The sequence below is a fragment of the Strongylocentrotus purpuratus genome, unplaced genomic scaffold (genome assembly GCF_000002235.5).
Source record: "Strongylocentrotus purpuratus isolate Spur 01 unplaced genomic scaffold, Spur_5.0 spur5_scaffold_2, whole genome shotgun sequence".
Taxonomy (NCBI): Eukaryota; Metazoa; Echinodermata; class Echinoidea; order Camarodonta; family Strongylocentrotidae; genus Strongylocentrotus; species Strongylocentrotus purpuratus.
The window spans coordinates 10,117,594-10,145,399 of NW_022145605.1; the positions used below are offsets into that span (position 1 = coordinate 10,117,594).

The 27,806-nt window shown below is 38.0% G+C and overlaps 1 protein-coding gene across 1 annotated transcript; it reads right to left on the bottom strand.

Annotated features, from left to right (window-relative positions):
• Positions 1 to 14,067: 14,067 nt before the first annotated feature.
• Positions 14,068 to 27,155, bottom strand: LOC115926358 (salivary glue protein Sgs-3-like). Its single transcript, XM_030991000.1, has 8 exons — positions 27,110 to 27,155; positions 19,611 to 19,781; positions 18,603 to 18,677; positions 17,641 to 17,715; positions 17,100 to 17,174; positions 16,861 to 16,935; positions 16,578 to 16,652; positions 14,068 to 14,117 (listed from the first exon to the last, which is right to left on the bottom strand). Exons 1-8 carry the CDS (start codon positions 27,153 to 27,155, stop codon positions 14,068 to 14,070), a joined length of 642 nt encoding a protein of 213 aa, XP_030846860.1.
• Positions 27,156 to 27,806: the final 651 nt, after the last annotated feature.

Genomic DNA, 27,806 nt, shown 5'->3' on the forward strand with positions numbered 1-27,806 from the left:
GCCTGTTTGGTTCTTACAGTCTGCAGGTGTGTTGAGTTTACATTAACTGTTGTTTAGGTTATGCTACGGTCTTAAAGGTTCGTTCGAACGATAATTTCGTACGAATCTCCTTGTTTTTCCATTGTCTTCCCGAATTTCCATCGTCTAAAAATCGTTCGTACCAGTTCGTAATGGCATTTGTGACCGAGGCTTAAGCATTAAAGCTTTTCGACATATAACTCGAGATTCTGGTTTGATTTCTTTAGAGCAGTGAAACGTAGACAAAAGAGTGAGAATCAGTGACTGGTAAGTGATTATGAAGCATGGATTGCTCGAGGAACGATCAATTGGTTGATGCTGTGCATAAGAAGGGTGTGGAATCGATTATATAGGGTATACAATTCAACCCCACGGGTGTAAATTTGAACGCATTTTTCATGAATAATGGAACCAAAAGATGTTAATTAGGCACAATTGGGTGCAAATTTCACTCCTTAAAGGGAGTAAAATCATAACCTTGGGCTGCAAATTTACACCTTCTTGTTGGGTATAAATTTACTCCCTACATTGGGCAGTAAATTCACTCCCTGAGGGGTGTCACTTATTCGATTCTCTCTTTTTAGGTGTAACCCAATTGTAAAAACAGTTAATTTAACAGCAACCAACAGCAAAGCATAAATAAAAGTAAATGAAAACGTTTTGCAACAAAGTGCTAGTTATTATTTGGATTAGAAAAGTCTTATTGCCAAATGAAATGTAGTCTTGACCGATGCTGAGCATATCGAGGCCTATATCATCCATACGAAAGCACTATCAGAAGACTAGGAACCCTTTTCTGTTCATTATATTTAAATAAATAGTCCAAATACAGAACCATATTTTGCACTCTACAGGATACATGTTTACTATATTAAAGCGAATCCCACTCAAAACATTAAAGTCTATCTGGACTGATTTGGCTAGGGGGATTAGACCTCCGTGTGTGGTCACTGGCAGGGGGTTATCTCATCAATTAAGCTCTTAATTAACATAAGAAAATGTGGACCATGGGTGATCTTGTTTGAAGTATGAATATTTAATTATGGGTTTCATGATATGTCTTGATAGAGTTATCCTCCTAGTACGTTTATGTACCATTTTCATTTGAATCTCTGCATGTATGACTGACAATCTTTACAAGACTGCCAGATCTAACTTGCGCCAAGTTGCTGGGTGAGGAATAAAATAGTGGATTGAACAAAGACATTCAGACACACGCATACACACACACACACGCGCGCACAAACACACATACACAGTCACACGCACACAAAATTGAGCGTTCCATTCCCGACAAGGCCCACCCAAACTCTTACTCTTTGTCGGGAATTCTTCTTCTCGTACGAAAAATTGAGTGGCCGCTGTCCTCTTGGTGCGTATTGATGGATGTTGTGCTTCCAGATGATGACGATGATGATGATGACGATAATGATGATGATGGTGATGATGATGATGATGATGATGAAATGGTCATGGTAGTGAATGTGTACTAAAGGGAAAGATTGTCAGGGTGCTGCTACTTAAACATTCAGGGATCTTGATAAAAATCAATGCTTAACCAGAAGGGGAAATTATGAAACAATTGTCACCGTGTTTGTTGTGTGTGCGCGTTTGCATGAGTGCGTGTGTGTGCGTGTGTGCGTGTGTGCGTGTGTGTGTGTGTGTGTGTGTGTGTTTTGTATGCCTGGCTGTCTTTGTTCAATGCACTATTTTATTCCTCTCCCAGCAACTTGGCGCAAGTTAGATCTGGTAGTCTTGTAAAGATTGACTGATGTTCAGTCATGCATGCAGAGATTCAAATGAAAATGGTACCTAAATGTACCGGGGGATAACTCTATCAAGACATATCATGAAACCCATGATTAAATATTCATACTTCAAACAATACAACTTTTAAAAAGTGGGACATTTTTTCTTACTCACTCTGTATAGGGCGCAAGCACCTACAAATAGTGCAATACCGCATTAAATAAACTGATGAAGGTATAAATATGCTCCTACCGTAAAGTTTATCGGAAGATTATATATTCGTCATCGTCAGTAACACCTATGAACGAAAAATTTGAAGAAAATAAGTTATCAATATACTGAAATATTATTTACAAGTAGTGTATATTATTATCAAAAATTGATAGTGATCTTTATACAAGTGTCTCTAATCAGTTTATCTAGGATAATCATTCGATAATTCAGACGTCCTAGAGGGTGGTTGACTTGGGGGTAGTTGTCCTAGGGGTAGTTAATTTCGGGTGGTTATCAAGGGGTGGATGTCAAAGGGGGTAGGTGTCCGGATACGACGTTTTACATTTCTGTATCTGATTACTCAGAGCTCATTGAATACGCGCAGGACCTTGATTGCCATTTATTTCCCCCCCCCCCCCCCCCCCCCCCCCCCCCCACAAAAAAAAAAACACGACAACAATGCAGCGGTTTCTTTGCGGTGGTTTACCTCGTCATATATCCGACATGATAATGTTGACAACGCTGAATCAATTAAACAATAGACAACCGGGCTCTTTTCTGTTTAAAAATTTTGGTCAGGGATTTACATTCATGATTAGCAATTGATAAGGTTCGATAATCTCACTGGTTTCTTTGATGTCGAATGATCGGCTGATTTGATCGTAATTAGTCATTACGGCGATGACTTCGTGACTGTCTTTCTTCGTCCAGTAGAGGGTGCCATTGAAGTATCTTATAGCTCGCTGGTTTTTCGCCATCGATGTAAGGGTAATTATTCATGTAGTCTGTGAGCTCTTGAGCCCCTCTGAGGCCCGAATTTACAAAGGAGGTTTGTCGACAAACCTTGGTTTATGTGCGTCATATGACGCGTTTCGACGCGTTTTCACAAATAAACCTAGGTTTGTCGACAAACCTCCTTTGTGAATTCGGGCCAGTTTGGTTTACGTCCATATAGAAAGTTCGTTTCTCATCACTGGCGTACTTCTGGGATTGGGGGGGGGGGGGGGCTTGAATACAATTTTAACGTTGTTTATTTTTAATTAGATACCAGTGATTTACAATTGTTGCTGAAATGTCATGATTTTCCGGGTTCCCCCCACCTTTTTAGGTACCCCAAAAAAGTCTTCTTTTTTTTTTACATTATAGACAAGTGCCCCTTTTCTTTTATAATAACTTTCCTTTTCCTCTCTTTTCATCTCCGTTGAGTACGTCTTTTCAGGTGCGAGAAAGTCCCCTTTTCACCTCTGACATTTCTGCCCTTTTTTACTTCGACTCGTGCCCCTTTTCCTGTTTAATAAGTTTTCTTTTCCCTTCTGAATAAGAACCCCCTTCACTTTCTCTTAAATGCCCCTTTTTCACCTCTGATATATGCCCCTTTTAGTTTGACACGTTCCCCCTTTTCCTCTCTATTAAGTACCATATTTTCTTCGGATAAGTGCCCCTTTTCCTTTTCTATATTTCAAAATGCCCCTTTTAACATCTGATAAACACCCCTATCGAAATCTAATAGGTTCCCTTCCCCTCCAACAGATTTCCCATTTCCGTTATCACATTTCCATTATCACATTATGCTACTTGGTGGTGATAAGGATTTTTTCTGACCCCCCAACGTCTTTGCTCATTACGCCATTGTTTCTCACCAAAGTCACAGCAAAATATGCGTCGGGGATTCCCTGCCGAAAGAAAGAAAATTAGAAAATCTTACAAGAAAACAAGAAAAATTACTCTCCTGAATAATTTAATCTTTAATTAATAAAAATGCAATAACAAAACATACACAACAATAAATTTCGATGAAAAATCAAAGCCTGAGAAGACAAGACAAGAGTGCGTATCACTTGAATATACTGCGTGTGCGTGGTATACATGGCGTATTATACAATAATTATTTCAGTTAATTTGAATTCATTTTTCATACAATTTATAGCTCTACTTTTTGCTAGCTCATGACATACGAGTATACTCTTAAATCGGCACTAAAAAGGACATGGAATCATGCATTTTTTCTAAATACATGAATTGGTAACACTCTCTCTCTCTCCCCGCGACTCTTCAAAACGTTGATTTAACGCTATTGTTTAAATGTAGGTTGAGTATGAGGGATCGTTACAATTCAAATTTAAAATACTGTTATCTCATTATATCATATCATCAATGTCGTGTTTTCAGTGAAGAATGAAGAAATATCGTGACATTGCAATATAGTGCAACATAATTTCATGATACACCCATGAGTTTGCATTCCAGAGACCGTCATTAAGAATGTTTCCATATATCTGAAATGACCCTTCTAAATACGTACACGGCTGATGTCATTCTAGGGTAATAACAGTGGAGCACCCTGATCGTCAAGTGGGACACATACAAAAGCGCTATACATGAACCCACAGCAACTATTATTATTTTCAGTGCTGGGCACTCACATAATTATTGTATTGTATTATATATCTTTTGTTTATTCTTTTAATAATGTTTTAAATTACTACACTGTTTCCAACCATTTAAACACATTGTGTTTTAGAATGATAAAAACTTGATGCCTATCATCAAAACAACTCTTGGTTTTTCCATTCATCATTCATCATTTTCTCATGAAATTCATCAAAGGTATGAAATTAATGAGAGCTTTCTGTTTCGTTTTTTTTTCTACTAAATGTATCAGCATCTTTAACCTTTACTACTCTCAACAACACTCCCACCCCTTTTTGTTAAACGTAAGCACCTCGATCCTAATTTTTGGATAGTAACCGTCCCGCTCCCTCTCTCTCACTCTCTCTTTTTCTCTCAATCTCTTTTAAAAGATAGCTCTTTCCCCACCGTCCTCTTATCCATCTTGTTAATTTTGTCTTCTTTTACAATAATCTTTACCGTTCCTTCACTCTTACACATCCCTTCATCTCTCTTTGACGTTTTCATAAATTCTCAGCTTCTCTTTATTTCACTCTACCATCAAATCGATCTATAGATATCTTCTGTATCATTCTTCCTAACGCTAGATGATCTTGCTCATTCCTCTCTATCATCCTCCTTCATTCACCCCTCTTCTCTCTCTCTCTCTCCCTCTCTCTCTTTCTCTCCACTTTCTCTCTCTACCATCTTATTGCTTCTCACTCAATATCATTCTCTTTATAGTCCTTAATCATACTCTCCTTTTTCTTCACTCCACTCAACTTCTTCAACCTCAAACTCTCTTTTCCTTCTTTATAAATTTCCTTCCCTCCCCCTTTCTCGTTTTCTCTTTTTCTTTGTCTCTCCTTCCCTCTCTTAAAAAAGAATCTCTCTCTCTCTCTCTCATCTTTTTCTCTCAATCATCCCTTTGTTTCTCATTCACTGTAATTCTCTTGATAGTCCTTAATCATAATAACTCCTTTTTCTTCACTCTACTCAACTTCTTCAACTTCACACTCTTTTCTTCTTGTTGTTAATCTTCCTTCTGCCCTGTCTCTCTCACCTCTCTCTCTCTCTATTTTCCCTTCTTTGTATCTCTCTCTCTCTCTCTCTCTCTCTCTCTCTCTCTCTCCCTAAAGGTAATGTAAACATGTATACCATTAATTGCAGAATCGAAATGAAAGTTGTGCCCATACAATCTGAAGATGAAAGATACCAACTTTATTAAGTTCGATAACATAATAGACAAATATATACATACAGCTGTAACAATTTTGTAGCGTGTAACCGCTTGTGCAATACTATATATTAAATACAAAGTGAGAAAATAGATTTTGTTTAGATTATTGCTATTTACGCATCCTTTTAAATGTATTACATTATAGTAGAATCTTCCACATGGAAGTGTTTTTTGTTGTTCTTGCACTGACATGGGCAATGAATGAATTTTCTCCCTTTTTTTAATCCGTAAATTTCCAGTAAGAATTCTGTTTACTTATTTGTTTATTCATTTATTTATATCACATATTTACACAGAGTAGCCTGTTTGGATAGCAAACAATAATACAAACAAAATAAATATAATTCTTAGAATGCATGAACAATGATTTATATAAAGATAAATGTACGAAACACATTTTTAAAAAGCTGGTCTTCCACATTGCTCTGTTTACATTAATAAGAGAAAATATGTACATGGAAAATAACGTACAAAACTTAAATAATAATAATAATAATATATTACACTTATATAGCGCTTAATACAAAGTTTCTAAGAGCCCAACAAAAATAAAATTAAAGTAATGTTAACCTACAAATTACAACAATATAATACATGATACATAATTATAATAACAAATTCCTAATAACAATCATACAATAATAATAGTTAATATTTACATAACGCTTTATAGTTTAACAAACAAAATATGATTACATTACATTACATATCGAACAGAGAAGTCTTAAGTTTACTCTTGAATGTTTCTAACGTTTAGGACTCGCGTTTTTCATGGGGATAAATGATTTTCAATTGGTAAGAAGAATACACATTAGGTGATTAACTAAATTAAACTGAAATCTTATTTGAAGAGTACAAACGGTGTGATTTAAAGATTGGAAATAAATTTTTCTCCCTCACATTTTTTCTTCAATGTTTTAAAAAAGACAAAATAATTGCATTTTGTATTTGTGAGTAAATAAACTTCCTTTTAAAATGTTCCAAAAATAAATCATGTAAGCACGGTAAGCATACTTATTGAAGGGCAATCCAACCGTCCTAACAAATCGAAAGGGTGGAAGGAAAAAAAAGAGAAATCTGTGAAATGGAGTGATTAAAATGTAAACTAAACATGAGCTTACCAATGACGACAACGAGAATGTAAAGTAATGCCATTGGTTAACAGCTATTGTGTAACAAGTTCTCAAAACAACAACTTTGGACCAATCCTTTAGAATACTGGATGAACAAAAACCCATCTCCTTAAAGCCCCTCTAAAGTGTTGGGAGCCTCAAAAATTTGATGGGAAATGTCACTTAAATTGTATCAAAATATGAAAGAGGACACATTTTTGCAAGGATTTTCAAAACAAATGTGTTTGGAATCGAATATTGATGAAAAAATACAAAATGTAGGTTTTCTGCGTACAACAGAAAACCCAAATTATGTATTCTTTTATCAATATTTGACTTCAAACACATTTTTCGGGGGGAAATCTTTGGAGAAGTGTTTTCTTGAATGACATCCTTTTCACATTATGATACAATTTAAGTAAAATTTCGCCATCAAAACTTTTGGCAAATATGGAGCTCCCAAAACTAAAGTATCTGTTGACCAAACTGAGGATACATACTATGTGATCTCTTTTTTTTAAATATATGTAAGCCCTACCTTTTATTTCGATTTTGAACTAAAACATATTAAAGTTGTGGGTCTTGTTAATCTATTAAGTCAGTTGTGGATATCCAATACAGCACAGCTACAGTAAACCACACCTGGATATATCTTAACATCTTATACATAATTATGTGTAACCAAACTTGAAGCAAATTTTTTAGGTACCACTTGTACCACCCCCATCCCAGATCCGCCACTGCCTAGACAAGCTCGTGGTTGTTAAAATTCCTCACAAAATCCAAGGTGTACCAATCTTTTTTCTTAAACGAACTTGAACTTGCAAACAATCCGAGAGTAATGAGAGCAGAATATGTAGTCAGTCAATTGCCATATCATTCTCGTTCAAACTTCAATACAGTCTGTAGACAGAGACTCTAATTTGACACTTAATTACAGTTCCATAAAGTCCTGAGCAGAGCCTAACCATAGACGTAATACTCGATCTCTGGCCGAGTCAGGAGCAGCTAAAGTACAGAGCCTATGGAGTGCAGTAGACCATGCATAGTCTCACAGTTGAGACTGCACTCTGTCACGACGACAAGGGTTTGCGCCTGTCAACTAATGTCAGTATAGGCCTACTATTCACCCTGGATACACGTGTAGGTCAAGTTGAGATACTTGAACGTCCCAGAACAGGGTTCTCCGAATTTAGCATTATTAACGTTAAAGTTGCATGCTGAACCCGAGGGTTGGCAAATGTCCGCGGCGACGTCCAGGAAACAGGCGGTATTTTCCATTAGACCTCGACGTTCGTGAGGGCAGGCGACCGGATCAGTGCGTCCGTAGATCGCGGACAGGATGCTGATGACCTCTCCCGGTGAGCATGCAATATCCTCACTTTTACCTTCACAGATTATTAAGTTGTGGGAATCATCTGGGACAGAGAGCAAAAAGAAGAAAGATAGAAATGTTAATCAAGAAAAGTAAGTTATAGGGTATAACACGAATAAGCCTAATAACGACTTTGGGAAATCAACTCAAGGGCAAATCGATCATAGAAATCCCGGATTACTGTACGTAATACCGTTTGTCATTGTATTGTTCGCATAGACCAGGGAGTTAGAATGGACCAGGATATTTAAATTGTCTTTTTTTAAGAAACCGACACCGATCCGACAACAGACCGAAAAAACGGTTCGGAGTCGGGTTGGCGGTCTGACTTTTAGTCACATCAACGAACCGACTCGAGACCGACAACTTAACGAACAAGAATTCAATTCAATTCAAAAATGGTTTTTATTATAGCACAAACATGGTTCATACAAATATAATTTTACATGAAAGACAGCCATGGCTGGAATATTCATGTGTTTTACATGTTAAACACTTTTAAAGATATATACATGTAAAAAAATAGCAATATAAAAAAAGGAGAACTTAGATTCTGTAGTTAAAAACCATAAACACATTGCACAAGTTGTCCAAAATACAACAAAAACATGAGCTGTTACTTTTCACAAATTTCCTATTATGTCATAAAAGTCAATACAAGCATGGTAAAAGGATTAAAAAAGGTAAATTTAAAACAGCCGACTTGGGGGGGGGGGAGACAAGCAGTCAGTATACCTCCAATAACGATAAAAGTATAACAACTTTCGTTGAGTATATCAACCAAAAATGACAGTGGACTATTTTCAACCTTATTGTTTTGAATTGGAATTGATGATAAATGGGAAAACGGCAAAGAGGTATATGAATGCATTTCTTTTTTAGTCTCACCAATAGAGTGATTTGAAAGGGATATTGCGAATTTTCTACAGAGTGCTAATCTCCTCTCCTCAAGAGTTGGTAAATTGCATACTTGACATGCATTAGAAAAGGTAACGTAACTAAGCCATAAAATAATCTTACATACTCTACGTTGTATTTTTTCGAGATTATTATTTTGTTCTACTGTAAGACTGCTATGCAACGCGGGAGCCCAATATTCTATAATTGGCCGTATATAATAACCTACGTATTTTGTCACTAAATCCCTAAAAGGTAAATTGAATTTCTTAAGTTTTCTCAACATATAAAGTTTTCTATTGCACCTGTTGACTAAATCATTAACATGTAAATTCCATTTTAAATCAGATTGTATAATGACTCCAAGAATATTGCTAGTTTGTACATTGCATAGAGGAGAGTCATTAGTGGAAAAAACTTCAGGAGAAGCAGGGTTTTTCATAAAAGTAACCTGCAGGGTAAAACACTTCGAAGGATTACGGGACATATTGTTTGATTGAGACAAGTATTACACAGAATTAAGTATAATTGTGAAACGTCTGTTTACGACATTGTACTAAAGATAAATCATCAACATATTTGAAATAATGTATAGGTCCTATACATTATATTTTCACATAAATCATTAACCATAATTGCAAAAAGAATTGGGCCAAGACGTGTCCCTTGGGGAACACCGGCGCGACTAACTTTAATATCAGACAGAGTTCCATTATATAATGCACTTTATTTACAACACACTACAAAACTTATGATCCCATTTATTATCCAAGGTCTTATGTGCATATTATGGGCATCTCCAAGGGGTGTGGGGTGCGACACCCCCACCCGTTAAGATATTGTTGGTAAAATTGCGCTGCCGTCGGGGAAAAAGAGAAGGGGGAGGGGGAAAAAAGAGGGGGGAGGGGAAAAAAGAGAGAGGGAAAGGGAATGAAACGAAAAACAGAAAAGGAAAATAAAGGGAATAAAGGAGAAGAAAAGAAAGAAAAGAGAAGAAAGAAAGAGAAAAAAAGAAAAAGAGGGAGGAGAGGAAAGAAAAGAAGAAGAAAAAATAAAAAAGAAAGAAAGAAAAGGAGAAAAGGAAAAAAAAGGAAACAAAAGAAACGGGGGGGGGGTGAAAGAGAGGAGAGAGAGGGGAGGTAAGAGCCTGAGAGAGAGGGGGTTGGGTGGAGTCGTCTCGTAGAGGGAGCAAGAAAGACACGCATAAATATGTTGCTATGTCGGGTCAGCTGTGTCAGTATTCTTGCTGGATCCTCGTGTACTACTATATCAATGCAGAAGTTTGAAGTCGGTGAGATGTACAGTGCTACCCAGAAAAAACGAAACCGAGAATTATCGATGTTTTATCATAACTTAATCACAATTATAATTAATAAATGACATATATTTGTAAAGCTTAGAAACTAGAAACCAAAAGTCATGTGGCGGGCGGTTTCTGATTTTTTTTTCTAGAAAGTTCAATTTCTGCCCTTTCATAAAAATTATGACACCTCAATCAGGGAAAATGAGCAAGGATTAACAAAGTTCTGTCCGTTTAAGTGATGTTTGCATTTCCATAATTTGATTTAAAAAGCTTGTTTAACAATGTTTCCAGTTTTATAAGTCTGAGATGCATTAGTACAGCGGATAAGCTCCCAATATAACGAGAATTGTGCACTTTTTGAGAAAAGCATGAAACTTCTAGCATAGTTAGTTTAGACCATAAGATTCATTTTCAGATGTGGAGGGAAGTCAGATTTGACCTCTGATGACCCTGAGAGGTCAAATTCAAAATGGCCGCCAGTCTGCATGGTCTCATGTACAAACACGCTTAACTTTTGAACCAAATAGTCCAGAAAAACATTTTAGGTTTCGTTTCCAACTAAATTGGGTATGCCAATTCATTTGGTAATACTTTTGAGATCGCCAGATTTCAGGGTTTTGCATTAAGGTCAAGGTCAAGGTCAAGGTCAAAATTGACTAAAAATAGCAAGTTTTCAATGTTTACAACAAAACAAATCCCATTTATTTGTCATTTGTTCGCCTCTATGTTCTCAAATTTCTTTAAGAGTGGTTTCCCTGCAGACCATGAAATTCATTTTCAGATGTGGAGGGAAGTCAGATTTGACCTCTGATGACCCGGAGAGGTCAAATCCAAAATGGTTGCCTGCAGTCCCGCCTATTCTAATATGCTTAACTTTTGAACCAAATAGTCCAGAAAACATTTAAGGTGTCATTTCCAAGTAACTTGGGAATGCCAATTCATTTGGTAACACTTTTGAGATCGCCAGAACTCAGGGTTTTGCATGTAGGTCAAGGTCAAGGTCAAAATTGATTAACAAATAGCAAGTTTTGAATGGTTACACAAAGTTTCCCATTTATTTGTCATTCGTTCTCCCCTATGTTCTCAAATTTCTTTAGAAATGGTTACCCTGCATAGTCCCCCACCTTAATCCCTTTCAGTTAGTTCATTTCACAGTTTGATTTGACCTCTGATGACCCTAAGAGGTCAAATCCAAAATGGCCGCCGGTCCGGATGGTCTGTACAAAGACGCTTAAATTTTGAACCAAATAGTCCAGAAAAAACGTTTAGTGTCATTTCCAACTAACTTCAGGATGCCAATTCATTTGGTAACACTTTTGAAATCGCCAGAACTCAGGGTTTTGCATGTAGGTCAAGGTCAAGGTCAAGGTCAAAATTGACTAAAAATAGCAAGTTTTCAATGTTTACAACAAAACAAATCCCATTTATTTGTCATTTGTTCGCCTCTATGTTCTCAAATTTCTTTAAGAGTGGTTTCCCTGCAGACCATGAGATTCATTTTCAGATGTGGAGGGAAGTCAGATTTGACCTCTGATGACCCGGAGAGGTCAAATCCAAAATGGTTGCCTGCAGTCCCGCCTATTCTAATATGCTTAAATTTTGAACCAAATAGTCCAGAAAAAACGTTTAGTGTCATTTCCAACTAACTTCAGGATGCCAATTCATTTGGTAACACTTTTGAAATCGCCAGAACTCAGGGTTTTGCATGTAGGTCAAGGTCAAGGTCAAAATTGACAAAAAATAGCAAGTTTTGAATATTTACAAAAAGTTTTCCCATTTATTTGCTATTTGTTCACCCCTATGTTCTTTAATTTCTTTCGGAATGGTTCCCCTGCATAGTCCCCCACCTTAATCCCTTTCAGTTAGTTTTTTCACTAATTATAGCACCAAACCATTACTTGTCTTGTAACTGACCCTATGCATAGCATGGTCAGTGGGCAGCTAGGCCGTATACGGCAAACACCTCAATCCAAGTCAGGAAAACTGCTCCTTTCCATTGCTGCTCAATACTACTGGTAAGTTGTTCTTTAAATTTGTGTATTATTTGGTTCTAAGTAATTTAAAGGATCACTACAAAGTTTGAGGAACAGGCCATAACGGTTCTGCTTACACTAAACAACATCACCATGACCACAAACCTGGAGTGCGGGTAGTATTCCTAAGGGATGTTAAGGCACTTGTGACAGTACTGAAAGGTATGGGGAATCCATTTGTAGAACAAAGTCAAGACCTACTAGTCATTGGCACAAGAGACATATCATGGACACCCAAGTGGCTGAAACGGGGAGAAGGATTAAGACCCTAGGTGAGGAGCAGTACACAAAGTTTGTGACAGAAAGGCTATAGCAGTGTACGACACCTGTCACACAAACACTTCATACGAAGAAGTTGCCACTTTTCAGTCGGCAGCCGGCCAAGGTTATGTCAAAACAGAAGGCACAGCTCTTTTCGAGGATGTACATCTCGTGTCAGACACGGGATGGAGATATGGACAATTTCTTCTCCCATGAAAACCGGGCAGCCCCCCCCCCCCTAGTTAAAGCCCCCCCCCCCCCCTAGTTAAAGCAGTTCTACTCTGCTGCCTGGAATCGAATCGGCTCGAAAACAATAGTGCACCTGTGGCCCGAGCAATAATTCTTGATGGTGCAGCTGTGGTTCAAATGCTCAATCCTTTGAAAGAGTGTTTGCCCCATACATCTTTGTTCAACTCGAGAAAAGCATCCGCATCGACCTTGGCTATGGTGAATACTTACCTGCTTGCCTGAATGCCTCAACATGACAGGAAAGGGGAAAGGGCACTAGAAAAGGGGTGGCTCCTTCTACTATGCTGCCAAAAAACTGGAAGGACTTCCTTCGAGTCAATGAGAACAAAGCCGAATTGTTTGCTTTCCTGCCACGCTAAACCGTTCATCATCCTCTACCACAGAGCAAGGAACTGTATGCAACAGAAGTGGAATACTCTGCTCTCCTGCTGAGTCACATTTGGCAGGCCTTGTCCCATGCTCGCACGAGGAGGCTGACACTCGTCTACTTCTGCATGTGGCAGATGCTGTGCAAAAAGGGTGAAAAGGGTAACCATACGTACTGTTGGTACTGATGCGGTTGTACTGACCGTGGCTTCATTCAGCAAGACAGCTCCCGATGAGCTGTGGATCACTTTTGGTGTCAGATCAAGCTTTCGGTACATAGCTTTTCACAAAACGGTTGCCACCATGAGTCCGACACAGTGTATGACTCTCTCATTTGTTCACCGGGTGTGACACTGTTTCTGCATTCAGAGGAAAAAAGCCTGGGAAACTTTCCCAAAGTCTTTCCCAGAGGTGAATGATTTCCTCAGTGAACTCCTGTGCATGTCTAGTGAGGTCAGTGAAGGACCAATATTACTGCTAGAGCGATTTGTGGTGCTGAAGTACGACCGAACCAGTGAGAGCGTGGTAGTGAATGATGCCAGGAAACAGCTCTTCGCACAGAAGTCTAGAAACCTGGAGAACCTTCCTCCAACCCAGGCAGCACTCAGGCAGCACATCAAGCGCATTTGCTACCAGGCCAACTTACTGTTGGAACTAGACATTGGCCAAGAATCCAGAGATGCCAGAGCCATCTGACTTGGGCCGGACAAACGAAACAACTGGGTGGCAGCCTCTTTGGACCACTCTCCCGGAGGTATACAAATCGTGCCATGAATTGATACACTGTCGCTGCAAGAAAGGATGCACTGGATGTTGCAAGTGTGTCAAAGCTGCAGTGCACTGTGCTCTTGTTTTGGAGACTATTAGATGTTGATCGTTACCCAGTTAGGATATTCATAAGTTGTGGACCTTGCTAAATTCATGTGGATATGAACAGGTTTTAGGTTGTATATGGAATAGCTTTTTGGGTCTTCTGGGCCCAATTTCATGAAGCTGCTTTCCGGTAAGCAAATTTTCGTGCTAACTGTAGCAGAAGAATTTGCTTAAGCAGGTTAGCAAGAAAACAAGGCGTCCACCTTGCGCGTTTACAATGGATTTGCATTGTTAGAAAATTCATTAAGGGTTAATGCATTTTCGTGTGCTTAGTAGAAACTCATATACGTAAGCACAGAACCGGCCGATAAGCAGCTCTATGAAATTTGGCCCTGGATAGTCAAAGTGGTGGTACATGGGTCTTTTTATTATTTTTTTAAATTATGACTCGTTAAGTGTCAACATGGAGGCAAAGTTTTTTTTTTAAATCAACAAAAAAAATCAACAAAAAAATCAACAAAAAAATCAACAACAACAAAAAAAAAAAAAAATTAAAAAAAATCACTTTTTTGGCCGAATATGACATTGACCTTGACCTTATTGCAAATCCCTGAGTTCTGGCGATCTCAAAAGTGTTACCAAATGAATTGGCATCCCCAAGTTAGTTGGAAATGACACCTTAAATGTTTTTCTGGACTATTTGGTTCAAACGTTAAGCGTCTTTGTACAAGACCATCCGGACTGGCGGCCATTTTGGATTTGACCTCTTAAGGTCATCAGAGGTCAAATCAAACTGTGAAATAAACTAACTGAAAAGATTAAGGTCGGGGACTATGCAGGGGAACCATTTCTAAAGAAATTTGAGAACATAGGGGCGAACAAATGACAAATAAATGGGAAAACTTTTTGTAACCATTCAAAACTTGCTATTTTTTAGTCAATTTTGACCTTGACCTTGACCTACATGCAAAATCCTGAGTTCTGGCGATCTCAAAAGTGTTACCAAATGAATTGGCATCCTCAAGTTAGTTGGAAATGATACCTTAAACGTTTTTCTGGACTATTTGGTTCAAAAGTTAAGCGTCTTTGTACAATAATACCATCTGGACTGGCGGCCATTTTGGATTTGACCTCTCAGGGTCATCAGAGGTCAAATCTGATTTCCCTCCACATCTGAAAATAAATCTTATGGTGATAGCTAACTATGCTAGAAGTTTCATGCTTTTCTCAAAAAGTGCACAATTTTCTTGCTAAGCCGCTGCACTACATGACCCTACGTGTTATCAGTGTCTGTGATATGGTATAAAAGAGAGAGAGAGAGAGAGAGAGAGAGGTGGAAAGTGAGAGACAAAGACAGACAAAGAAAGTGCGAGAGGAAGAGAGATAGAGGTAACATGCTTACGAATTTGTAGTTTTAGTGGGATTTGGTGTGGTCAAGCAGTGGCGGATCCAGGGGGGGGGGGAGGGGGGCGGGGTGCTTGCGCCCCACCCTTGGCAAATAAAAATAGTAACCGCAATTTAACCTTTTTTTGCTCAAAGGGGGGGGGGTGTGTAGTTGAGTTTTAAAAAATATATATTTTTCGTACTCACAGAGAGAGATAGAGAGAGAGATAGAGAGAGAGTGAGAAGAGAGCAGGCGCGTACGCAGGGGGGGGGGTTAGGGGTTGAACCCCCCTTTGGTATTTTTAATGTGTGTATTTCGGAGGAAAACACCCCCCTTTGGTTTTTTTTATTTTTATTAATAACAACAAAAAACATTATGCCAATGGCTGAGCCAAAAAAAAGGTGACCTTACCCCCCCCCCCCCCATACAAAGAAAAATGTCAAATTTTTAAATTTCGAAACCAAAACAGAAAAGTGTCCTCCCCCCCCCCCCCCCCCCCCCCCCCCCCCCCCCCCCCCCCCCCCCGCTTATTCAGCGGCTGGCTGAGTCGTTGCGAAATTTTCGGCCCGATTTCAAAATGTTAACCCCCCCTCCCCCCCCCCCCCCTTGAAAAATCCCTGCGTACGCTACTGGAAGAAAGAGATAGAGAAAGAGAGAGGGGTGGAGGCAGAAAGTGAGGGTACGTTAAAGGCATTGTTTAACAATGTTACCATTTTCATAAATCAGAGATGCATGACCCTACGTGTTATCAGTGTCTCTAATATGGTGTAATATTGAAGCCCTACTAAAATTGCGGTTCAAAATGATTATGGAATGCTTTAAAAAAGGAAAAATCTTTGAGGGACCGGTTTTACTATATTCATTTCCCTCAATAGACTGTATTGTTAACGGTTTTTGTAATTTCTAATTCCAATCATAAATATCTTGATAATCAGACAGGCGATTGGCTCGTAAAAAAAAAGGGATTCCTGATTTACTTAAATGTTTATAATTATGAGTGCAGCATGAGCTAAATTCAAGATTTTTTTTAAAGAATCTGAGGCAAAAATACCCAATTTAGTCAATTTGTTTAGAAAGTTGTAAACGAAAAGGGTGAGCATTAAAAAAAGAGGGAGAAGAAGAGAAAAGAGAGAGAGAGAGAGAGAGAGAGAGATGATGTAAATGGAGTTTTCTTACCAGTAGTTGTCGTAGGATGTGACGTAGCGGATTCCGTTGTGGACATCGTTGTGGTGTCTTGTGTAGTAGTTGATGCTGAAGAATAAAAGATGATATAAAGACATGATAGTTTGATCTTAGGCCGAAATGCGTTTAATTTCATATAAACACAAATTATTTTGAAAGATATATAGAATGAAAGAGAAAGAGAGATAGAGAGAGAGGGGGGCGGAGAGAGAGAGAGAGAGAGAGAGACAGACAGAAGAGAAGAGAGAGAGAGATGGTGTAAATGGAGTTTTCTTACCAGTAGTTGTCGTAGGATGTGACGTGGCGGATTCCGTCGTTGACATCGTTGTGGTGTCTTGTGTAGTAGTTGATGCTGAAGAATAAAAGATGATATAAAGACATGATAGTTTGATCTTGGGCCAAAATGCGTCTAATTTCATATAAACCCAAATTATTTTGAGAGAGAGAGAGAGCGAGAGAGAGAGACAGAGACAGAGGAGAAGAGAGAGAGAGATGGTGTAATTGGAGTTTTCTTACCAGTAGTTGTCGTAGGATGTGACGTGGCGGATTCCGTTGTGGACATCGTTGTGGTGTCTTGTGTAGTAGTTGATGCTAAAGAATAAAAGATGATATAAAGACATGATAGTTCCATCTTAGGCCGAAATGCGTTTAATTTCATATAAACCAAATTAAATTGAAAGTTAGATAGATTGAGAGAGAAGGAGAGAGAGATGGAAAGAGAGAGAGATAAAGAGAGACAGAAAGTGAAAGAGAAAAAGAGGAAGAGAGATAAAGGTAACAAACGGGTAGTTTTAGTGGGATTTGGTGTAATTGAGGAGTGGCGGATCCAGAGGGGGGAGGGGGGGGGTGGCCTGGCATCAAAAATAGTTTTAACAATTTAACCTTTTAAAAAATAAAGACGCCCCCCCCCCCCTCTTCTTGGCAGAAAAAAACATAAAGAAAAAGATGGTAACCACAATTATTTTTCTTAGCTCAAAGGAAGGGGGTGTAGTTGAGTAAAAAAAAAATAGTGCTCACAGAGAGAGAGAGAGAGATGGTGTAAATGGAGTTTTCTTACCAGTAGTTGTCGTAGGATGTGATGTGGCGGATTCCGTCGTGGACATCGTTGTGGTGTCTTGTGTAGTAGTTGATGCTAAAGAATAAAAGATGATATAAAGACATGATAGTTCCATCTTAGGCCGAAATGCGTTTAATTTCATATAAACCAAATTAAATTGAAAGTTAGATAGATTGAGAGAGAAGGAGAGAGAGATGGAAAGAGAGAGAGATAAAGAGAGACAGAAAGTGAAAGAGAAAAAGAGGAAGAGAGATAACACACTTGTAGTTTTAGTGGGATTTAGTGTAGTCGAGCAATGGCGGATCCAGGGGGGGGGGGCCTGGCAATAAAAATAGTAACCACAATTTAACCTTTAAAAAGTAAAGACGCCCCCCCCCCCCTCTGGCATAAAGAGAGAGAGAGAGAGAGAGAGAGAGAGACAGACAGACAGACAGAGAGAGAGAGAGAGAGAGAGAGAGAGAAAAGAGAAAGAGAGAGAGAGAGAGAGAGATGATGTAAATGGAGTTTTCTTACGAGTAATTTCAATTAATTTGAAAGATATATAGATTGAGAGAGAAAGAGAGAGCGAGAGAGAGGGGAGAGGGAGAGAGGAGAGAGAGAGAGAGAGAGAGAGAGAGAGAGAGGGAGAGAGAGAGAGAGAGAAAGAGAAAAAGAGGAAGAGAGATAAAGGTAACAAACGGGTAGTTTTAGTGGGATTTGGTGTAATCGAGCAGTGGCGGATCCAGAGGGGGGATGGGGGGGGGGGGGTGGCCTGGCAACAAAAATAGTTTTAACAATTTAACCTTTTAAAAAATAAAGACGCCCCCCCCCCCCTCTTCTTGGCAGAAAAAAACATAAAGAAAAAGATGGTAACCACAATTATTTTTCTTAGCTCAGAGGAAGGAGGTGTAGTTGAGTAAAAAAAAATAGTGCTCACAGAGAGAGAGAGAGAGAGAGAGATGGTGTAAATGGAGTTTTCTTACCAGTAGTTGTCGTAGGATGTGATGTGGCGGATTCCGTCGTGGACATCGTTGTGGTGTCTTGTGTAGTAGTTGATGCTAAAGAATAAAAGATAATATAAGGACATGATGGTTTGATCTTAGGCCGAAATGCGTCTAATTTCATATAACCCAAATCAAATTGAAAGATAGATAGATTGAGAGAGAAAGAAAGAGAGAGAAAGAAAGAGAGAGATAGAGAGAGTGAGAGAGAGAGAGAGAGAGAGAGAGAGAGAGAACAAAGAGAGCAACAAAGAAAGTGAAAGAGATAGAGGAGGCGCGATAGCTCAGTCGGGAGAGCAGTGGTCTCGTGATCCGGTGAACCGGGTTTGAAACAAAGTCGATGCGCTAGTGCCCTTTGGTAAGGCATTAATCATCATTACCAGGTCCCTCGGAGAGGACTTAAAGCCGTCGGCCGTCTGGTTGTTTACTAACAAGCATTTATGCTTTCTTAGCAGTCAGGTAGAATAACCATCACCACAACATATTAGAGAGGAAGAGATATAAAGGTAACACAATTTAACCTTTAACAAAATAAACACGGCCACCCCCTCTGCGAAATAAAAGGTTAAGAAAAACATTGTAACCACAATTTGTTTTTTGTTGCTTAAAGGGAGGGGGATGTAGTTGAGTAAACAAAAAAGAAAAACAAAATCAAAAAACAAAACAACAATTGTATTTGTTAGTGCTCACTACCCCCCCCCCCCCCCACCCCCATCCTTCGTGTTCATCATCGTGGTGTCTTGTGTTGTACTTGTTTCTTATAACAATATGATTACTGGTACATATATAATAGACCCCATGGTTCCTAACTCATGCATACATTTGAGTCGTTCATAGATTATTAATTGTATAATTACCATTATTGTTCAAGAATCATAATTTTTCAAAGCCTACCCTTCATTCCAATGAGTTATGATATTATAAATCAATCTTCAAGTTGGACAGACATATCATAATTGTAATGATCATCACTATAAAGCTAAAACTCACCAGCTAACTTGCAAACGAAATGTCGTTTGATACCCTTCAATGTGATGGGAAGCGAGGGCATGTACTCTGGCACTGTAGGCATTAATTCACCATTGACAAGAATCGGTTGGCAATGATTATCCTCAGTATGCAACACTTCATCGGCCATGTTTGTAGATCCCTTCGCGTGAGCTAAAACACATTAAATATACAGCATTGCAATAAGTCATTAAATACACAAAATATAAAGTTGACTTTTATATACACAAAGGACAAATTCCTTTGCTTCACAAGGAATCAAATACAAAATATAACCCCAATTGTTGTTGGCGTTCTGTATCGACCTCCGAAAGAAAACAAAATAAGTCAAAGTGGTGTCATTGATCTAGGTATTAGCGACCATTCTTTTACTTTCTGTACATGGACAAATATTACACTGGCTATAGGTCATCACAGGACTAATGATATCAGATCCATGACAAAATATACATAAGAGTCTTTCGATCTTCAAATATCTGTTGTTGATTGGTCAGGAATAACTGACTGTACAGATATAAATGAGGCATGGTCAATATTTCAACATGTTTTTATCTCAAATTTGAATATGATAGCGCCACTGAAACGGATAAGAATAAAACAGAGATCAGAAAGTTGGGTGAGTAAGGATATTCGTTCCCTAATTCAAGAGAGAAATATAGTATACAAAAAATTGAGGAAAGAGCAACAGATGAGACGCTCTATAATACAAGGCTAAACTCGATTACTGGCAGAATCCAAAAAGCTTAGGATTAAAAAATAAGAAGCGAAAAGAACAAGAATCTGTCAATAAAATTGATGGGGAATTATGTCATGATAAGATGGCCATCGCTGATGAATTCAATTCTCATTTCACAAATGTGGCTGCCAAATTAGTAGACAAACTCCCCCTTCCTAAAACTTTTTCAGCGCAGACTATGAACGTATTCGTGAGTTTTACAAAAGAAAAGGTGTAGGTGAAAACAGCTTCGAATTATTACCAATCAGTGAACAATTTGTTTTCAAAGAGTTACGTAAGTTGAATGTATCAAAAACAGAAAGCGTTTTGTTTTGTTCTAAAAGTAGTTCTAAAAGCAGGTTTTCTTGAAGTCGACCAAAGATCAAACAACTCGTATTGCATCACGTGCATAAAATATATCATACTAGGTCGAATCATTATATTCGAACCAACTTCGATCTTGTTACTGACGTACATGATTATAATACAAGAAATAGCCGATTTAACTTTAACTTACCAGAAAGAGTAGGTAGTATTGGAAATTCGTTTTTATTACAATGCCATAAAACATTGGAATTCCCTTTCCAATAGTGTAAAGAAAATAGAAAACTATGCTCATTTTAAAAAGACATTAAAGGAATACCTAATACTTGACAGTCAGAGAAGAGAAGTGAATGACATGTTATATGATTGAAATTTGTATACTTCTGCCGGTTCATACTTTTTCATTTTGTATATACTTATGTTTTCGTACTTGTTAGAATTTTTACAAATTCATTAGTATTTTCCTCTTCTTCCTCGTCCTCTTTTTCTTTTGCTCAGTCTTCCTTTTCTTCTTGTACTTATTATCATTTCTATCATCAGTTTAATGTTGTTAATGTTATTTTTATCATTAATAAGTAATTCTTTTATTTTTCTTATCTGTCTGTAAATATTACTATTTTAACTTATTAATTTTATACATGTCTGTAAGGGACCCCACTGGAAATAAGCTCTCGAGCTTTCGTAGGTTAAAGAAGAATTGATGGGGGGGGGGGGACACTTGTCATCAGTTTTTACTCATTTAGCCAGACATGGGGAAGCAGATAGAGGGTGAATCAGGAACCGGTCAAAAACATTTAACTACTTGTCGTGTCTTTATTCGAATTACGACCCGACGTAATTATTAGCGTCGTGTCTTTATTCGAATTACGACATATTATGTTTTTAACCGGTTCCGGCTTCCATAGTAAGGGAAACATCTCCCACACCATCGTGAGCCTATAACTCTCTTAAAAAAGTGTGAATTTTCACTCTATTTTCACTTTCTTGGGAGTGACGTCCGTGATCACTTGTTTAGGAGTGAAAATCGATTGATTTTAGAGTGCTCTCTAAGAAGAAAAGAGTGAATGTTCACTCTATTTTCACTACATTTTCACTCTCCAGAGGAGTGACGTCCGTGATCACTCGATTTTTTAGAGAGTATACCTCCCTACCTTTTTATACTACCACGATAACCCAAATTAAAGGCTTTCAATAAAAATATGATATGTTATACTAAGTCGGGTCAAACTAAAGCTTGAACAACAACAAAATCAACAACAGATTTCTCAACGGTTTCCGGTAGTTTTTTAAATCAGGAACAACATGCTCAAAATCTAAGACAATCAGACCCACAGAAAGTGTTTATTATGAAATGGCGTTCAAGATGGTAGCCATGCAATACCTTACAATAAGGGAGTTTACATGTAGCACATGGTACAAATGACCCCAAATATTCACAGATCTTTTACACATGGAGAAGTTCCACTTTGAGCATCTTAGAATAATAACTGCCAAAGTCCTAGATGTGCTTCATGAATACCTTTTGTTTGACCTCTTGAAAAGAATACTTCCACCTGCGTATCATAGAATGTACCGTTGGTGCATAAATGAATAATGTTACATAACTTTCATGAGCGCATATCCAGTATTCATAATTCATCTATGTGGGTTTTACCATTTTGGTACAAATGACCTTCATCTGCCCATGCGCAGATTGTAGCTGTAAACTGGCTTATAGCCATAAATCTTTGTAATTTTGGTGTCTATACCTAGGTATGGGTCGAATAATCCAATCATACTACTTACAATTGGTTATGGCTACCAGGAACATAGAAATCCAAGAAGGCGTCCAAAATGGCCGCCAGTTTCCTAACTATTTACAGTAGAGTTATAATTAGTAAGATTAAAAATATGTTTTAGAGATCAGGATATGCACTGGTTTGCTTTGATTTATCATGGTTTAAAGTTGCCCTATACTCAAAACACTATAAAAGATGACCGCCATTTTGGATTCCAATATGGCCCCTGGAAACTGAAATAAGCCACAAATCGTGATATATCTATCTTAGACATGTTATTTTGGTGTCTATGCCGAGGTTTCGGCGGTCGACAAATCCATTTAGACTGTTTAAAATGTGGTATAGCCACCAAAATACCTGGAAATTCATGATAGTGTCCACAATAGCAAATAAATAACTGATATAACCAGATTTGTTTTCTTTTTTTGTACTGTAAGAAGTTGTGAGAATTAAATGTATTTTCTAGTTATGGATTTCCATTGATATAACATAAGAATCATATAGTTTTTACGCGAGAAAGTTTTGTAATAATTATGGTTGCAACTGTGCTCTACAATTTGGCTGCTGGCAAGAGAATAATGAATCCTTTAAAGACCAATCTAATTGTCCTGTAGCATACAGGAATCATATAGATCCAAGATAGCGTCGAAAATGACACCATAATTCCTAAATCCCAAAAGAGAGTTAACTTATGTCTTTCGTTGTTTCTTAAAATGTGAATTATACATATACAAATGTAATAAATCTTATGTTTCAAGACGGAATCCAAGATTTTACCAATTTAGCATCCAGATGGCTACCATTTTTCTAATTAATTGAATGGAAGACGAAGGTCTGGGTCTTATTGGCTGCTGTTTGAATCACTGTTCAATTTACCCGTTATGGATCCCATTGTCGAAACGGCCTTGTATAGTGCATTAACGTTTTCATTATCACACAGATCACCCTAACCAAACGTTTGTTCTTCTTCAAAAGAGGATGGAGATATGACCATATGTACGACCAAATTAAACATAATACGTACCCTTAAGACTTTTGGCAATGTGGCAGCCCATACATGACATATGACCAATCCTGGAATAGTATGTCATAGAAACTGACAAACATTTTGCACTAGGTCGTATTTAACATCTATTATAATTCTTTCTTGGAGAAGATGCAAGGTGACAATGGATGAAAATTCTCCCGAGAAAAACATATCCAGTAAAATATTCCGCATGTAATAGGGGCTGGTTCACCCATCCCACATAATTATACAGATTAAAGATAGTTAAAAGCTATTAAATAAAACAAACACTTTAGTAGCACCTGTCTCCAGTGTGCCTCTTATGAATATCTGCTGGTAAACACATACCTTAAATAATGATTTTATAAGCCATTGTAGATAGGATACCCAAAGTCACATCATCTGATATACATGTAGTGGGCACACTCAAACTGGAGATATCCATTCTAAGGATTAACCGTTTAGTAAACTAAAACTCGGTGTACCTAATTCTGTGTTAGTATCATTTAATCGATGATATTGACCCCCCCTAGATACAAATGCTGCACAGATTTTAATTTGCTACCTTATGATACTTTACGAATCTTAATTACTGGATATTGTTTATATTCATTATTAAAGATGTATTAACAATCATCTAGCATAAAATTTTCACTGAATGTGAGTGATAGGATGGAGAGTTGTTATAAAAATCCCGTCCTGCTACCTGAAATAGTTTAATAAAAATGCACAGGACAATTCCGTGATACTTTCAAGTTCATGGAAAGCGCATAATAAAATATTTAACTACTTTTCTTGATCTAGCTATCAATGACAATGAAATTACAGAACAAGCATTTATGATTGACCTGGCTTAATATTGAATACTCCAAGATATCAACATATAACGCTTAAAAATGTATACTTTTACACTTAAATACACTTACACCTAAGAAATATATCCTCATTGTAAAATAAAATGTGATTCGCTTTCAATCATTTAAATGTGGCGGCCGTTTTGTACACTAACTCAGTTTCATTTTCCAGCTTTCCTGCCAACCATTCAGGACACATATCAACTTGATCTTGTTAGAAAATAGTTTTAAATCGGGAAACCAATGTATAGACACTAATATTATATGTATGGGAGGGATACTTTATGATTTATAGCCAAAAAAATGTTTTGGCAGCCAATTTTTAATGGCACGATCAGGGACGTCGCTAGAGAGGGTTGTGTGTGTGTGTGGGGGGGGGGGTGCGACACCCCCACCTATCAGGATATTGTCGGTAAAATTGCGCTGCCGTCGGGAAATGATATAAGGGGGAGGTAAAGAAAAAAAGAACAAAAAGAAAAGGAGAAGAGAGAAAGGAAAGAAAAAAAAAGATAAAGGAGAGGGGGGAAAAGGAAAATAAAAGAAAGGAAAAGAATGAAAAGAAAAAAAAGAAAGAAAAAAAAGGAGTAAAGGAAAAAAAAAAGGGGGGGGGGAAGGGAGAAAAAGAGAAAATGAAACTAAACGAGGGGGTGAAGGAGAGAAGGGAGAAAGGGGATGAGAGCATAAAAGAGGAGGGGTTGGAGTAAGAGAGAGAGAGAGAGAGAAAGAGAGAGAGAGAGAGAGGGGGGTTGTTGTTGGGTGGAGTCATCTCGTCGAGGGAGCAAGAAAGATACGCATATCGTCGTGTACTATATCAACGCATAATATTGAACTCGGTGAGATGTACATGTACAATGTCGTTCGGCCGGCGAATTATTTTTTCCTATGAACTGTAACTTTTTATTCGCTGTACGACTTCGAAAGGGACTACAACTATAGTACTTGTAATTTCATCAAAGTTTTACCAGCAATCATTGAAAATCATTGTCTTCATTGTCAACCTTACTATAATATCAGCAAAAGAAAAAAACGGATTGAAAAAATTGCCCCATATATAGAGCTTTGGATCCGGGAGATTTGTGTTCAAGCGCAGTGCTCTTCCCAATCACGCCATACCCAGAAGTTGACAACAAGGTTGCACATGTTTTATATAGCTACGATGCTGATTAGTCTTGACGAAATAAACCGTATATTTATGAGGTCAAGGAAAATGACGTTGTGAGCATGCGCAGGTATAGATAGTTCATAAGAAAATTAGCCCCGGGTTGCGAATTTTTTTTCCGTACTCGAGAGGGCAAATACCCCATGTGCGCATGCGCGTGGACTTGTGATTTCTCTGCTACTTCCCATACGAAATGTACATGTATTCGCATCTACTGTGCACGATTCGCGTTCTACGAGTAAACGATGGCATAGTAGTCTTCAAACACAGACTCTGATTTGCCAGTTTGACAAAACAATTACGCATATATCGTGCGTAGCAATAGTACTAGTATTCAAGTCTGAGTAGTTGTATGATTCAGACATTTTAGTGCTTACAGAAATGCATCCCAAATTGAATAGCATGGTATAGTAGTCTGCAAGCACAGACGCTAATCGGACAGTTTGACAACATATAGTGTCTTGAGTAGTGCTTTATATTCAAATATGTGTAGTTTTATGATTCAGACCCTACTGGTGCGTGTATTGGAAAGGCATCTCAACTTGCAGAGTGGCATAGTAGTCTGCAAGCACAGACGCTAATCTGACAGTTTGACAAAATAGTGTTATTCAAGTCTGAGTAGTTTTATGATTCAGACCCTACTGGTGCGTGTATTGGAAATGCACCTCAACTTATAGAGTGGCATAGTAGTATGCAAGCACAGACTCTCCTTGGAGAGAGAGAGAGAGAGAGAGAGAGAGAAAGAGTGTGAGAGAGCAGTGGCACAATACATAGGCCTACCATGGGGTCTGGAATCATTAAACTACACAAACTTGCATAAAATCACTACTCATCAATACACAATATATTATTATGTCCTTGCAGACTACTATACTACACTCTACACATTGAGATGCATTTCTAACGCACGCACCAGTAGGGTCTGAATCATACATCTACGCAGACTTGAATAAAGTACTTCTCAGCACACTACTAGTATGTTGTCAAACTGTCAGATTAGCGTCTGTGCTTGCAGACTACTATACCATTCTATACAAGTTGCAATGTATTTCCATATGCACTACTGGGTCTGAATCATACAACTACACAGACTTGAATAAGCACATCGCGACACATACGCATATTGATTTGTCAAACTGGCAAATCAGAGTCTGTGTTTGAAGACTACTATGCCATCGTTTACTCGTAGAACGCGAATCGTGCACAGTACATGCGAATACATGTACATTTCGTATGGGAAGTAGCAGAGAAATCACAAGTCCACGCGCATGCGCACATGGGATTTTTGCTCTCTCGAGTACGGAAAAAAAATTCGCCCCCGGGTTTGTAGGGTTAAATTTGTAGACATTGGCACACTGCCATTAATGTATTTGTCGGTAATTAGTGGCTAGAGCCTACTGGCCTCTACCCCCTCCCTCCCCCACTCAGTCTTAATGGAGTTTCGAACCCTAAACGTAGGTATAGATACCAACATAATACATGTATCTCTTATATATGGATATGTCACGATTTATGGCAAATTTCAGTTATCGCCGTCCATCTCGGATGACAAAATGGATGCCTTCTTTGGAATTGTTGTGGGTATAAGGCTACTCTAAACCTTACATACATTCAACATAAATTTAATCTTGCAAGGGGAACTCACTTCCGGACATTTTGAAGATGATGGCGGCCATGATTTTGGACGCCATCTTGGATTTACAGGAACATGTATTATGGTGGCCATAGCCCTTTGTTTGTCGACCCCCAAAACCTAGGTATAGACAATAACATCACATTTCCAAGATGGATATATCATAATTTATGGCTATTTTAAGGTATTGGCGGCTATCGTGGATGCCTTTCCGGCCGGGGGGTCCGTTTTTTAAATTTTAGTATATTGTTCCTGATTTCATTTTTGTTTACCGGAAACCGTTGAAAAAAACTCTTTTTTTGCAATCTTTTTGGGGTTGGTGTATTTTTACCCATAAGTCGAACCGAGTAAAAGAGAAGGCAGCCATTAGCAACCATAAATATCATGTTAACTGATATCAACATATATAGTTTAGAGCGCTATAACTACATTGTATTTGTTAAAAATTATGAAATAATATTGACCATATCTGTAGGCAGTATTCATAAGAGTTTGAAGTCATTGGTGAAGGTAATTTATGAAATTTAGAGAAACATGCTTTTTGGAGCAATTCATATTATGGGGAAAATTTGGGGGGAATGTCATTTTTGGCACTAACTAGTTATGCAAAGTATAATCAAGCCTACCAAATGCAACATCATTTTGAGGAGGAAGTTTTAGTTCTCTTTCATACATACATACATATTGATATTTATATAGCGCCTTTACA

What these genes read in the sequence shown, in the direction of transcription:
- LOC115926358 (XM_030991000.1), bottom strand. Translation starts at nt 27,155, where the DNA reads ATGGCGTCCAAAATCATGGCCGCCATCATCTTCAAAATGTCCGGAA. An exon ending in ACATCCTACGACAACTACTG is followed by an intron (nt 17,716 to 18,602) that starts GTAAGAAAACTC and finishes TTTATTCTTTAG; the next exon opens with CATCAACTACTACACAAGAC. An exon ending in ACATCCTACGACAACTACTG is followed by an intron (nt 16,653 to 16,860) that starts GTAAGAAAACTC and finishes TTTATTCTTCAG; the next exon opens with CATCAACTACTACACAAGAC.